Genomic DNA, 14,467 nt, shown 5'->3' on the forward strand with positions numbered 1-14,467 from the left:
GTCTTCACTTAACAACACAATATCATCTGCAAACAACAGTACAGGGAGTTTCCAAACACTACCCTCTCTCACTAGGGCCACTCCAACATCCACTGCCCTACCTTGTACCTCTCTTATTACCCCATCCATGTAGATTGAACAACCATGGAGACATGACACATCCCTGTTTCAACCCAACCTTCAAAGAGAAAAATTCACTAAGTTCACAGTCCACACGCACTGCAGCCTTAGCACCATCATACGTACTCTTCGCAGTATTCAACAACTTCCCATCTACTCCGTATATTCTTAATACTTTCCACAATCCTTGTCTATCCACCCTGTCATATGCTTTCTCCAAATCCATGAATGCCGCATACAACTTCTTTCCCTTCTCTAGAAACTTTTCCACTAAAGATCTAAGAATGAATATCTGATCTACACAACCTCTTCCCTTCCTAAAGCCACCCTGTTCTTCTCCAACTAATTCCCCTGTTATTTCCCTTACTCTGTCAATAAGTATCCTACCATACACTTTTCCTATTACACTAAGAAAACAAATGCCCCTATGATTACCACACACATCCTTTTCCCCTTTTCCATTGTACAGGGGAATAATTATACCTTACTTCCAGTCCTCCAGGACTCTACCTTCCTCCCAGGCCAATCTGCACATCTTCCACATCCATTCTACTACTATCTCTCCCCCATGCTTCAGTATTTCACCACACACTCCATCAATTCCTGGGGCTTTCCCCAACTTGACTTTCTTCATTGCTTCCACAACTTTTATCCTACTGATTTCTTCCTGTCTTCTCACCTCCCTCCTTCTCCCAGCCATTCCCCAGCCACTTGTACTCGCATTACTTCCATTCTCTATGTTCAACAATTCCTTAAAGTGTTCTCTCCATCTGCTCACTTTTTCTCCTTTCTCCAGTGGTAATCTACCATTTTTATCTTTCACTCCCCTACTAACATCACTGCCACCTTGTCTTACTATCTTCACCTCTGTACCCCAAAATGACAGTGTTCATCCCACCTATGACTAAAACACGTTAATATGTCGGAAAACAGGTTATAAATCAATCTAAACACAAAATTTAAGTCTAAAATATCATCAAAATCAGTAAAAAAAAATAAAAGCCCATTGTTAAACCGGGGTTTGGCCATTGTTAGGCGGGGTATGATGGTATTTCTACCCCCATCACTAAGGTGGGGTATTGCATCAAGGGGTATCATATGTCGGGGTATACCTGTAACTCATATCCACTGCTGTGATTCTCTACTTGTGTCCATTCAACAAGGTTCAAGCTTTGCTTCCATATATCAGAGTGGGTATCACAGTACAGTACTGTCAAACAGTGACTTTTTTACTTCCATGTACACTTCCCTATTTCTTATCACTGTTTTCAGTGAACCAGCAAACTATCTCTCCTGCATCCTTTCATGTGCTGCATCCTTAGGACTTCTGTCCTCACTCATCACTAGAGCCTGGAAATTTAGGCACTAAAAAACTCTTAAATAGGCTAGCAATGAGACATAATAAAATTACAAAAAAGGCATTTATTGACAAAAAAGACATAGAAAGGCATGTATTTCCACCACCAAAATATAATTAAAAATTATAATATAAAGGCATACTACATTAACCCTTTGGTCTAGTGTATATATATAAGTGAAACACCTTGCATAAAGTGAATAATCTGTCTATCTATTGCCAGACGCCTCAATCCCGTTTGGGGTGGCCACAAACAAATCGCCTCCAAGTCGCCCTGTCCCCCGCCATTTCACTGCCCTGCTCCCAACTCACACCCCCCTCTCTCATATACCTCTCCATCCCATCCCTCCATCTCATCCTCGGCCTCCCCCTCCCTCTTCCCCCCTCCACCTCACTCACATACACTCTCTTCTTCAGTCTTTCGCCCTCCATCCTCTCCACATGGCCAAACCACCTCAGTGTGTTCCTCATAACGCTTCCTGTCACATCCACATCCACACCACAACGCTCCTTTATATCCTCATTCGTCAGCCTGTCTCTCCACGTGACTCCACAGGCTCCTCATATTTTTTCTCAGAAAATCACAATTTTCTCATACAGAGGTGCATTTTTGACCATTATCAATTTATCGCAGTAAAAAATGGAAACTTTGCAGTCAGTTCCTATTAGAAAAGCAGCAACAAAGTTATAATTAGCACTTTCATTTTTGAAGGACTTAGGCCACGGGGTAGATCCACTGAGCTCTATCATTTGGAGGGACTTTCCCGTGGGTAGCGCCGCGTAAGTTGTGTGCCCGCTGCCAGGGGCCTAGGGCAGTGCTGATAATGTTTATTCACTACACCCAACGCCTGCACCTTTTGAAATCAGCCGATGAATTCGGAAAATATAGTGCAGTGGTACTCAAATGGCGGACCGCGTCCAAATCTGGACCCAGACAAGCTTTGGTATGGACCCCAACGACTTCCATCACTGAATATTCAGTATCCCTCTCAAATTAAAGAGTTGCAATACTTAACATCTTTGGATGAATTTCGCCCAAAATATGGCTCAAATAAATTTCACTTCGTTCAGCTACCATTGTAAATTATGTTTAGTTCCTACAGTATTACAAACCTGTCTGTTTCATGGGTATAATGCAGACTAGTGAGACCAATGATTAACAAAGAGGCTTCTATTTTTTCCAGCTATTCAAGGTGCTCACATCACTCATAGTAACGAGAGTTTCATGTTTCTAAATAGCATATTATCCATGTCATCTCGTTAGGATTAAACATTGGTAACAAGAGAACAGGAGTCCTCTCCACAAGAATACTGTACTGCATTTAACAAGCTTCATTGCACGTACCCACATACTGTTGCCATTAGTCTGTTCAAATGATGAGTTGACAGAGGGATACTGACAATTGTTCGACTGTTCACTGGTACATAATATGGTGCTAAATTGGTGGTGGAAGTGCTAAAGTGACTATGCTTATGTAAGGAAGGCAGTAGTAATTTGTTCAGTAGAAGAGTTACATTTTGTTAAGTTGGGAGTGTGGAGAGTAGATTCTTTTGTCGTACTTAACCACCTTACTAACAGAAGAGAATATCTGCTTTAAACCTTATTTTTACTTTGGTTAGGGTATTAACTTTCCGCATAGACCCATTATAATAACATAAATGAAAGTGTTTTATTGCATTAGTAATATTAAATACAAGATTTTTCATCTGGACCTTTGCCACAAAGGTAGATAATATGATTGGACTTTCAAGGAAGGTAATTGAGGAACCCTGATGTAGTGCCGTGGTCCACTGCGCAGCTAAAATATAGTGCCATGGCCCACTGCTCAGTTTATGTAAGCAACAGCGAAACAAACAGCAAGCTAAGAACAGTGTTCCAATTGCATTACCATGGTGGAGGCAACGAGTGCAGGTGTTTCAATGTGGCGGCCAAAGTCACACACTCGCTGCAGAGATAGCCCCTCCATACTATAGAGCTCAGTGGGTAGATCTTGAAGAGCTGACTGATGGGTGTCAGCACTAGCCATTCACTTATTAAATTAGTCTGTCATACCCTGTCTTATTTTTTTATCATTGTAATAAATTTTTTTTTCAATAAACTTTTTTTGTAAGTGATTATTAATAACTATGTTAATATGTTAATAACTTATTATTAATGTGTTAACATAGAAAACATCATTGAAATCAGGTACAACTAGAGAATATAGCACAGCCTTTTAGCAAAATGACAATAAAAGGCTGATTTAGGCACTCGATCATGAAAAGCATTATTTTTGTGAAATCATCAAAAAAGGCTTGAAAAGGCATTTGTGGCATTTATGGCAAATTTTGGGCTCTACTCATTACACTACCCAATTACTTAAATGCACTCACATTTTCCATTTCCTCACTATCCAGCCTAACTATGCATTCGGTGACTTCATTTCATTCAAAGATCATAGCTTTACTCTTCCCTACATTCACCTGGAGAATTCATTTCTTACATACTCTCCCAGACTCATTCACCAAGCCTTGCAGCTCCCCTTTGTCTTCACTAAACAATACAGTATCATCTGCAAACAACAGAACAGGAAGTTTCGAAACACTGTCCTTTCTCATTAGCGCTGCTACAACATCCCTTGCCCAGCCTTGTGTCTTTCTTGTAACTCCATCGATATACAAATTGAACAACCATGGAGACAAGACACATCCCTGTTTCAATCCAACTTTCAGAGAGAAAATTTCACTCAGTTCACCATCCATACACACTACAGCCCATGTGCCCTCCCACATACTCTTTATGCCATTCAACAGTTTCCCATTTACTCTATGTTTTTAATATTCTCCACATTCCATGTATATCCACTCTGTCATATGCATTCTCCAAATCCATGAAGGCAGCATGCAACTTCTTTCCCTTCTCAATAAACTTTTCCATTAAACACCATAGGACAGACATCTGATCTACACTTGTAACCTCTTCTCTTCCTGAAACCTCCTTGTTCTTCTCCAACTAATTCCTCTGTTATTTCCCTAACACTCAATAAGTATCCTACCATATACTTTTCCTACTGCTGTACACTAAGAAGGTAAACACCCCTATGATTACCACACACCTCTTTCCTCTTTTCCTTTGTAGTTTGTGTTGGTGTATTTCATTCACCTGGGATAGGGGAGGCTTTGGTTTTTACAGGATCACTGTATTTGCCAAGTGCAGGAAAGGAGCCAAGTGAAAGACGGAGGGAGTGTACTGAAAATGAGAGGTGGGGGGGGAAGCCTGATAGTTAAACCTGTGAGGAGTCAGGACCAGAGGCTTGAATGGTGAGTGTATGAGTGACCCATTTCACTGTTGGTAGTTCTTCCACTACAGTACTTTCTCTTACCTTGATTTCTGTCTTAAGTGGATCCACCTAATGCAGTTCTTCCTGGTTCCCAGAATCACATGACAGACAGGTAGAATATTAAATTTTTTTTATTCAGAAATGATAAAGTGTGATTGGGAATTTACTGAAGTCCAGGATGAGTGAAGTTGAATCAGTGAAGTGGAAGAAGGCAGTGATTTTGCCCTTGTATAAAAGTAAAGGTAACTGAAATAAGCTTAGATAATACTGTTGAATATGTCTGAACATTGTAGAAAAAGTATGCGGAGAAAGTGTTAAAGAGAAAAGGTAAGGATGAAATCAGAATATCTGGTTAATGGTGAATGGGGTGATTTATTGAGTGGTAAGGGATGTGTGGATCATATATTTGCAATAATGCAAATAGCAGAGAAAGCATGTAGGAAGGACTGAAAGTTATTAATGGCATTTACCATCCATCCATCCATCCATCATCCAATCTTATGTTGCCCCATGAGGAACACAGGAGCCCGGGGCTAGGCAAGTTGGTCCTGACATTTAAGATGAGAGTGACCAGCTTCACTCATCCGTGAGTGGCATTATGTGAGCAATAAACCCCAACCACCCCTTGTATATAAACTTGCTCCATCTCAGTCCTCGAGTGCCTTAATTACTCACTAAACCACCAGGTTCCATAATTTGGTTATATGGTTATCACCCAGCATAGTAAATGGTTTCCTGGTGTACAGGAAACCATTTGGCATGTCACTCAGTATGGAGTCACCCATAGGCAGAAGGAAGAGGAAAGAATGAAGGAAAGAATGATAGAAGAGGGAGTGTAAAGTCACACACAGGCTGAAGGAAGAGGAAAGAATGAAGGAAAGAAAGACAGAAGAGGAAGGAAGGAAGAGAGGAAAGGGCAGACACCCAAAGCAGCACAGCATCAAGTGAGTGGATGGTGAGTGCCCCCACGTACCACATAATGGCATTTACAAATCTGGAAAAAGCATATGGCAAGGTGAATATGGAGGCATTGTGGAAGGTTTTTATGTATGTTTGGTGCAGCAGGAAAACTAACTTTTGAGTGCAGCAAAGGACATATTGTATCATATCTGAAGTGACGTTTACACATTTGGTCCGATAGCATTTTGTATAAAGATGTTAGATTTATGAAATAATGATGCCATATAAGAGCTGTTGTAATTCTGTGCTGTGACATTGTTACAGTGTTGTGATCTACCTTTAATGTGAGGAAATGAAGCTTAGACTTTGCTGGAAAGAAACAAGCCAGGAGCAAGTGGAGTGGAAATGAGGTAACTGAGAGGAGCATGTGGAGAGACAGACAAACAAATGAAGTTTGGGAGCATTGTAGTGCTAATGTAGATGTGCTTGAAACTTTTAAGGAAGTACCACGGTTTGGCCACATGAGAATGAGATTAATGAAAAAAGTGTCTGTGAGTGAGATGAAGAGGGAGAGGGAGGCAGGGAGACAGAGGATGGGATGGTGAGGTACAGTATATGAATAAGAGTGATGTGAATTGAAGGGATAGGAGCCTGATGACGAAAAACACAGCGACAAGCAGGAAATTTGTTCATGGTAACCCACTCTAGGAGTACGGTAGGGCATCTTGCAATAGACAGTACAGTACTGTGTACTGTAGATCATTGGTACATTACATTACAATATTTAGTTTTTGGTTTTGAGAAGGCCTTTGACAGAGTCCCATGGGCAGTGGTGAAGTGGGCAATAAGAAAAATTGGGATCAAGGAATGGCAGGTTAGAGTGGTTATGGCCATAGATGTGGGTTCTCACACCCAGGTGAGAGTGAATGGAGATTTGAGTGGCAATTTTTCTGTGAACGTTTATGTGCTTCAGGGGTCAGTCTTGAGCCCCTTATGGTTTATTGTGGTGCTTGAAGGCCTCTCACTTGTCTTCAGAAATGGATTCCCATGGGAGATGTTGTATGCCGATGATTTGGTGTTGATTGCAGAGAATGAAAGGGAGGTGGAGGAAAGAATTAGGAAGTGGAGAGATGTAATGGGGCACAAGGGCTTGAAGGTAAATGCAGATATAACAAAGGTGATGATACCTAGGGTTGGTAGCAGCACTGTCAAAGAAGAGGGAGAGTGGCCATGTATGGTATGCCACAAGGGCGTGGGAAGTAATTCCATCTTGTGCGGTGTTTGTGATCAGTGGGTGGATAAGTGATGTAGTGGCATTAGATGTAGACTGGAAGATAATGCTGATTTCATATGTGCGGTGTGTCGGGGAAAGCATGTAGAAATTGTCAGGCATGATAGGATTGATCATGCTAGTGAGTCTCTTCACTGTGTGGAAGAGTTTTGTTACTTGGGAGATGTTATGTGCTGGAGGTGGGGCTGGAGCCATCTCTGTGGCTAAAGTGAGGAGTGGTTGGAAGAAGTTCTGAGAGCTGTTGCCTCTCCTGACACTGAGAGGGCTCTCCCTCTGTGCTAAGGGATCTTTGTATGCAGCATGTGTTAGGAGTGTGATTATGCTGTATGGTAGCAAGACCAGGACAGTAAAGGAAGAGGATATTCACAGGCTCAAACATACAGAAATGACAGCGATTAAGCAGATGTGCAGTGCATCCTTGAACGTGAGATCTGAGGGGGGCTAAGTTTACAATGGAAAAGTTAAGAGGAAAGATGGGACAGTAATGAATTGGTGTTGTGATGAGGCGAGGTAGATTGATATGGTTTCGGCATGTGGAGAGGATGGGGAATGACAACTGGGTGCAGAAAGCAAGAAGTGTTAATGTTGGGGGTAGGACTGCAAGAGGCAGACCAAAAAAGATCTGGGACGAGGTCATAGGGTGTGACCTCAGGAATAAGGGACTGAGTAGGGAGGCTGCCAGAGATCAAGCAGCATGGAGAGCTGCCATTAGGTGACCAAAGCCAACACGTGGAAGCATGTTGAAGCCTTCATAAACAAAACGAGATGAAACATACATTTCTGTTGTGAAATCAAAATAACACTGCAGCAAGATGGCAAAGTGACACAGTAATATCTCAGGAATTTAATAGACTGAAAATAGTCAGCCATGGAGACACACTCAGTGGCTAAGAATTTTTATATATGGTAACAACTTTGTAGATCTTGCAAGCAGAGCAAAAGAAGAGTTCTGGGCAAATGTGGAAGTGTGCATGGAAAAGTTTGAGAGGAATGAGAGAGTGTTTCTGATTGGAGATATGAATGGAAAAGTAGGGAATGTGAAGGTGGATGGAGTAGTTGGTGAGTGGGATGTGCCTCCAGAAGTGGATGAGAATGGCAGTGCTCTAGTGGACATTTGTGCGGGAAGGGGGTTGGTGATAGCCAGTACCCTTTGTAGGCACAAAATGATCCACAGGTATACGTGGCAGGTGATGAGAAGGGTGAATGGCGAACTGAATGAAAGGAAGGCAATGATTGATTCTGTGTGTGTGTGGATGACAGAATGAGAAGGTATGTATTTCGTGCAAGAGCATACAGAGGTTGGGGAAGTGGACTTTCTGACCACCACTTAGTGGTGGTGAGAATCAAGGTTCAAATGCAGTGGAGGAATAGAAAAAGGGAAGTACTGGAGGAAGCAGTCAATATAAGGAGGGTAGGTTACAAGAGAATTGAAAAAGGCAAATGTAAGAGAGAAGTGGAGGAGTGATTGGGTAAATATGATTTGGAGCAGATGGGGGAGGTGGAAGGTGGGTGCAAGATTTTCACAGATGAAATCTGCAGCATTTGAGGTGTGTTGAGTGAAGAGAAGACAAAAAGGAGTGCAAGGAACAGCATGGTGGAATGACGAGGTGAGGCAGGCTGTGGCACAAAAGAAGAAAGCATATAGTGAGTGGATGGGAAGCAGAGGCATGGGGGAAGTTGAAAGATGGACGAGAGAGTAATATGTAGAGAGGAAGAGGGAGGTGAAAAGATTAGTAAGAGATAGTTAGATGAGACTGGATGAGGAATTTGGAAGGAATATGAGTGTAAAGTGGTGGGAATGTAAGAAAATCTTATGGATGGAGGTAAAGAGAGTATGACAGGGTGGTAAAGAAGTTAGTAGGGGAGTGAAAGATAAAAATGGTAGGTTGATTTTGGAGAAGGGATACAAAGTGAGCAGATGGAGAGAACACTTCAAGGAATTGTTAAACATAGAGAAGTAAAGAAATCCAAGTACTGTATAAGTGGCTGGGGAATGGCTAGAATGAGGGTGGTGAGAAGGGAGGGAGAGATCAGTAGGATGAAAGTAGTGGAAACAGTGAAGAAAGTAAAAATGGGGAAAGCCTCAGGAATTGTTGGAATGTATGATGAAATGCTGAAGCATGGGAGAGAGAGAGTAGTTGAATGGATATGGAAGATGTGCAGATTGGCATGGGAGGAAAGTAGAGTCCCGGATGATTGGAAGTCAGGTATAATTATTCCCCTATGCAGAGAACAAGGGGAAAAAGAAGTGTGTGGTAATCATAGGGGCATTTGACTTCTTAGTGTAATAGGCAAAGTGTATGATAGGATATTTATTGACAGTTAGGGAAATAACTAAGGAATTGATTGTAGAAGAACAGGGAGGTTTTAGGAAAGGAAGAGGTTGTGTAGCTATTCATCCTTAGGTCTTCAGTGGGATAGTTTCAAGAGAAAGGGAAGAAGTTGTATGCTACCATCATGGATTTGGAGAAAACATATGACAGAGTAGATAGACAAGGAATGTGGAGTATGTTAAGAATATATGGCGTAAATGGGTTGTTGAATGCCATGAAGATTATATATGAGGGTGCTTTGGCTGCAGTGTGTGTGGATAGTGAATTGAGTGGAATTTTCTGTCTGAATGTTTGATTGAAACAGGGATGTGTCATGTCTCCATGGTTGTTCAGTCTGTATATGAAAGAGATACAAGGTAGAGCAGTGGATGTTGGAGTGGTTCTAATGGGAGAGGGCAGCGTTTGGAAACTTCCGGTATTGTTGTTTGCAGATTATACTGGATTGTTAATTGAAGACAGAAGGGAACTGCAAGGCTTAGTGAATGAGTTTGGGAGAGTGTGCAAAAAACAGAATTTAAAGGTGAATGTAGGGAAGAGTAAAGTTTTGGCCTTCAAGAGGTATAAAGTCACCGAATGTACAATGAAGTAGGATGATGAGGAAATGGAAAATGTGAGTGCATTTAAGTGCTTGGGTAGTGTGATGAGTAAGGATGGAAGTTTGGAGGATGAAGTGCTTGAAAGCATACAACAAGGAAGAAAGGTTGCTGGTTCTTTGCAAGCAGTGATAAGAAATAAGTAAGTAAGCATGCAAGTAAAAAAGATGTTGCATGGTAGCACTTTGATACCAACTCAGACATATGGAAGTGAGGCTTGGACCTCGTTGGAAGGAAACAAGTCAAGAGTGAGAGCAGTGGAGATGAGTTAATTGAGAGGAGCATGTGGTGTTACATGGAGAGATTGACAAATGAGGAAATGAAGGAGCATTGTGTTGTGAATGTGGATATGATAGAAAGTGTAAGGAGACGTACATTGAGGTGGTTTGGCCATGTGGAGAGGATGGAGAGTGAGAGACAAACAAGGAGAGTATATCTGAGTGAGGTGGAGGGGAGGGGAGGGAGGGGGAGGTGGAGGATGAGATGGAGGGATGGAATGGAGAGGTATATGAGAGAGGGGGGTGTGAGCTGGGGGGAGGGCAGTGAAATGGTGGGGGACAGGGTGACATGGAGGTGATTTGTTTGTGGCCACCCCTTATGGGATTGAGGCATCTGGCAATACTGTAGATAGAGTGATAGATAGAACCTTTTAGTTGAACTGGCTGGCATGTTTCATACTGCATGAAATGACACTTTTCTACCCCCAAGGGATGTAGGCACCCCCGGTTAAGAATAACTGCCCCAGGTAGAGACATCATTGTCCATAAAGCACTATATAGTAATGTATATTGCATATTTACTTCAAGGCTCATTTCTCGTACAGTATATGCCAATGCTCATCAGTTCTGTTTTAATTTATGTAATACAGTGATAGCCTGGTTATCTGGGCAATATCGTGTGAATGGTTCCCCGAAGTCCAAAATCATGATTAATCCGGTGGAAACAAAGCACAGGTGACGTACGGTTTATTTTGTGCAGTAAAAGCAGCTTACCAAATCAGTTCTTCCTTATACAGTAGTCTTGTTATATTTTCCTGATTTTTTCTGGGGTGGTAAATAAACGTTTCTTGTTAAATCTGTTTCCCCATTTTTTTTTTTAGCTGTTCTGCTGAGACAGCTCTTGTTTGATTCATCAGCATAATGGCAGAAGGGACTGTCCTGACCTAAGTGTTTAACTAAACCTAACTGAACGCAGTATAACTGTACCTAATAATTTAACCTAACCTAATCTAACCTCCAGTTGGGAAATTGGGAAACAAAATCCACCCTTGAGTACGAAGAGTGAGTTTCTTCAGTTATGCTGGAAACAAACAGGTGTAGTTACGGCTTAAGGTACGTGATGATAATATCAAAGGGGAAATTTTTCAGCAGGAAAAGGTAATTTACCACCATGAAAATAGTCATAAAAGTACAGAAAACAAACTGAAAGAATATGAAATGAATTGGTAAGGTCTTTCTGCTGCTTAAAGTAAAACATACATTTACCTAAAACACAAGTACAGTAAACTTTCAATTATCTGGCATATTTCAGCCAAGCCCAATGCTGAATAATGTGAAATGCTGGATATTGCATAGCACCCCTCATCAGCTCAATATTTGGCGTCCAGCCAGATATTGCGTTGCTATCTGTCTCAAACCTCTATCCTAAAAGCTTTACCTTAAGTAAAACATGAAAATTAAGCGTAAAATACAATAAAACAGTTATATAATACGGTAATACAACGCTGGTTGGAAACCATTTACAAGCCTGTTGATACACGTCATTGCCGGATATTGGATAGAACCTCTGGTTACATCCCGTTTCAGCGCTGGATAGTGCATAATTTCGCCGGATATTGCTTTAATAGAGCCGAGCCAGCAGTGCCAGATATTGCAACAACGGATAACTGAGAGTTTACTGTACTACTGTATTAGATTGATTTATTAATGGAATACATTATTGTTTGTATCAGTACTCTTTCATTCTCACATACACACAAAAACAAACAAAAGAATGAGCAACCACGAGCATCTCTCAGGTGGTGGCTTCCATTCTTACCAATCACCTCACCAAACTCCACCCCACCACCCTTGTGAGCGGGTTGTGAGTGGGAGGCGTGGGTGGGGGATAGACTCACTCATACTTACCTGTGGCACACCCACTAGCAACTGAATGCTCATTGTTTAAACAGGAGCAATCTTATGGATATTTTTATGTATTACCGTACCACTGTATCATTCGGTCACGGCCCAGACTTGCCAAAAATCGGATGTTCCAAACATGGATAATCGAGCTTTCACTGTATGGTATGCTATGATCTGGGACAGCCATCAAACCATTGTGCACTTGTCAGGTGGCAACATTTCTCTAAAATTCTAATATTGTAGGATAAAAAAAATTTATCTATAATCTTGTAGCTATATATTTTTGATAATACAGTATTACAATTTATTATACAGAGATTTTCCTCAGACATCTCCTTTCATACTGTGCAGAGCTATGCTCACTGTTCGTATTGTGCACTCCATCAGGACCATGTGCCCCTGAAGGAATTTCACACTCTGGTTGACTATCATTGCCTCACCTTCCAGAATAATAATTGTCTATCTGTCTATCTATTGCCAGACGCCTCAATCCCATTCGGGGTGGCCACAAACAAATCGCCTCCACGTTGCCCTGTCCCCTGCCATTTCACTGCCCTGCTCCCAACTCACACCCCCCTCTCTCATATACCTCTCCACCCCATCCCTCCATCTCATCCTCGGCCTCCCCCTTCCTCTTCCCCCATCCACCTCATTCACATACACTCTCTTCGTCAGTCTTTCACCCTCCTTTCTCTCCACATGGCCAAACCACTTCAGTGTATTCCTCCTAACGCTTCCTATCACATCCACATCCACACCACAACGCTCCTTTATATCCTCATTTGTCAGCCTGTCTCTCCATGTGACTCCACAGGCTCCTCTTAAATAACTCATTTCCATTGCCCTCACTCTTGACTTGTGTCCTTCCAGCAACATCCAAGCTTCACTTCCATGCTTTAGCAAAAATTTATAGGCTTTGAATATAACAACAGCTTTTACGTAAGTAATTTTACGTAGTAGTCTGTGATTTACAGTATTAAGGACTAATATGTATCTGGTCTTGTAGGCCCGCACACCAGCCCAGTGGTCTAGTGAGCCTCAGGAAATTGAGCGCAGTCCAGCATGCCGAGGTGGCTTTGGTAAATAGCAGTGAAGGGTCCCCGCTACAGTAGGTTCTTAGTAATTTATTAGGCCCATCACCACAGTTACTTTTTTATTTTGTTGCTGTCTGGAGCCATTTTATTTCACCTTCAGAGAGATTTGTTGAACTGAAATGTCTGATAGATTCCATTAACCTCTTCATCCTAGAAATACCCCAAAAGCTGAATAAAAGCATCTGTTTGCAGCCTAAATACTTTGTAAAATATGTATCTTTGCTGAAGGGATAAGTCCCTGTGTACTCAGTCACTTGCACTTATTGTTAATGAAAAATGTATGAATTTAGTACAAATAGTGTAATCATTGTTGTTTTATATTTACTATGTTGGTGGTAGATGGGGACAGCCATCATCCTTTTCACTTGATGTAGTGCAGCCTGCTTCTTCCTTTGTCTGTCGTTCTTTTTCTGTGACTGTCCTGCTCTCTTTTTACTTCGTCCTTCCTTCCTGTCTCTGTTTATTACTCTTCTTTCCACATCAGGTTGCTTACACGAAGTGAAAAACCAAATGGTTTCTCATAACTCAGGAAACCATTTACAGTGCTGGGTGGTAACCGTATAGCCAAGAATGAGGCAACTTAGAGCCTACTATGGTGTCCCTAACTTGGTGATGAGATGCAACTGCAGCATTCACCCAGAAACCTAACCGTCACATTAACCTCCATGCCTCACTTTGTGAGATGCAGCCTGCCACACGAGAATATCAGTTCGCCCAGCAAGGAAACCAAATGGTTTCTCGTAACTCAGGAAACCATTTACAGTGCTGGGTGGTAACCATATAGCCAAGAATGGGGCAACTTAGAGCCTACTATGGTGTCCCTATTAACTTAGTGATGAGATGCAACTTCAGCATTCACCCAGAAACCTAACTCCCACAATAACCTCCACGTCTCACTTTGTGAGGTGCAGCCTGCCACACGAGAATATCAGTTCGCCCAGCAAGGATGGTTGCTTGCCTGCAGTTGATGGGTCTGCTCAATCAGACAGACTGGGGTAGCAAAACAGCAGTACAGTACCTTATTTAAGAACTTGTAAACTTTTAAACATAGTAATGTATTCTGAGAAATATGTAGTACTGTTTATTATAATATATTGGAAGAATAAAATTGTTTGATGAACCTCTGTATTAAGAAAGAGTCATATCTAAAGGATAGTATTTTTAGCATGAAAAATAATACTGCTTGACAGAAATGTCGGTTCAGAGAGATAAATGAGTATCCCAAGGGAATAACTTGGTGCTGATTTCAAATATGATATTCATTTTGCTCTGTCATGACAATTTTTCTGAACTCACTACCCTCACACACATTCCTGTAATACAGTGGCCCTTCTTT

General features: G+C 41.6%; 1 protein-coding gene across 5 annotated transcripts in view; it reads left to right on the forward strand.

Annotated features, from left to right (window-relative positions):
* The window catches only part of LOC145412934 (bolA-like protein 1), a 55,280-nt gene extending 41,016 nt beyond the window's left edge, over positions 1–14,264 (forward strand). For all 5 annotated transcript variants that reach the window (XM_080282746.1, XM_080282745.1, XM_080282744.1 and 2 more), the window contains one exon: positions 13,044–14,264. In XM_080282746.1, coding sequence (XP_080138872.1) covers positions 13,044–13,124 — 81 coding nt within the window. In that variant the 3' untranslated portion in view covers positions 13,125–14,264. The remainder of the gene's footprint in view (positions 1–13,043) is intronic.
* Positions 14,265–14,467: the final 203 nt, after the last annotated feature.

The sequence above is a fragment of the Coenobita brevimanus genome, chromosome 94 (genome assembly GCF_032717465.1).
Source record: "Coenobita brevimanus isolate Jiangsu-jjx chromosome 94, ASM3271746v2, whole genome shotgun sequence".
Classification (NCBI taxonomy): domain Eukaryota; kingdom Metazoa; phylum Arthropoda; class Malacostraca; order Decapoda; family Coenobitidae; genus Coenobita; species Coenobita brevimanus.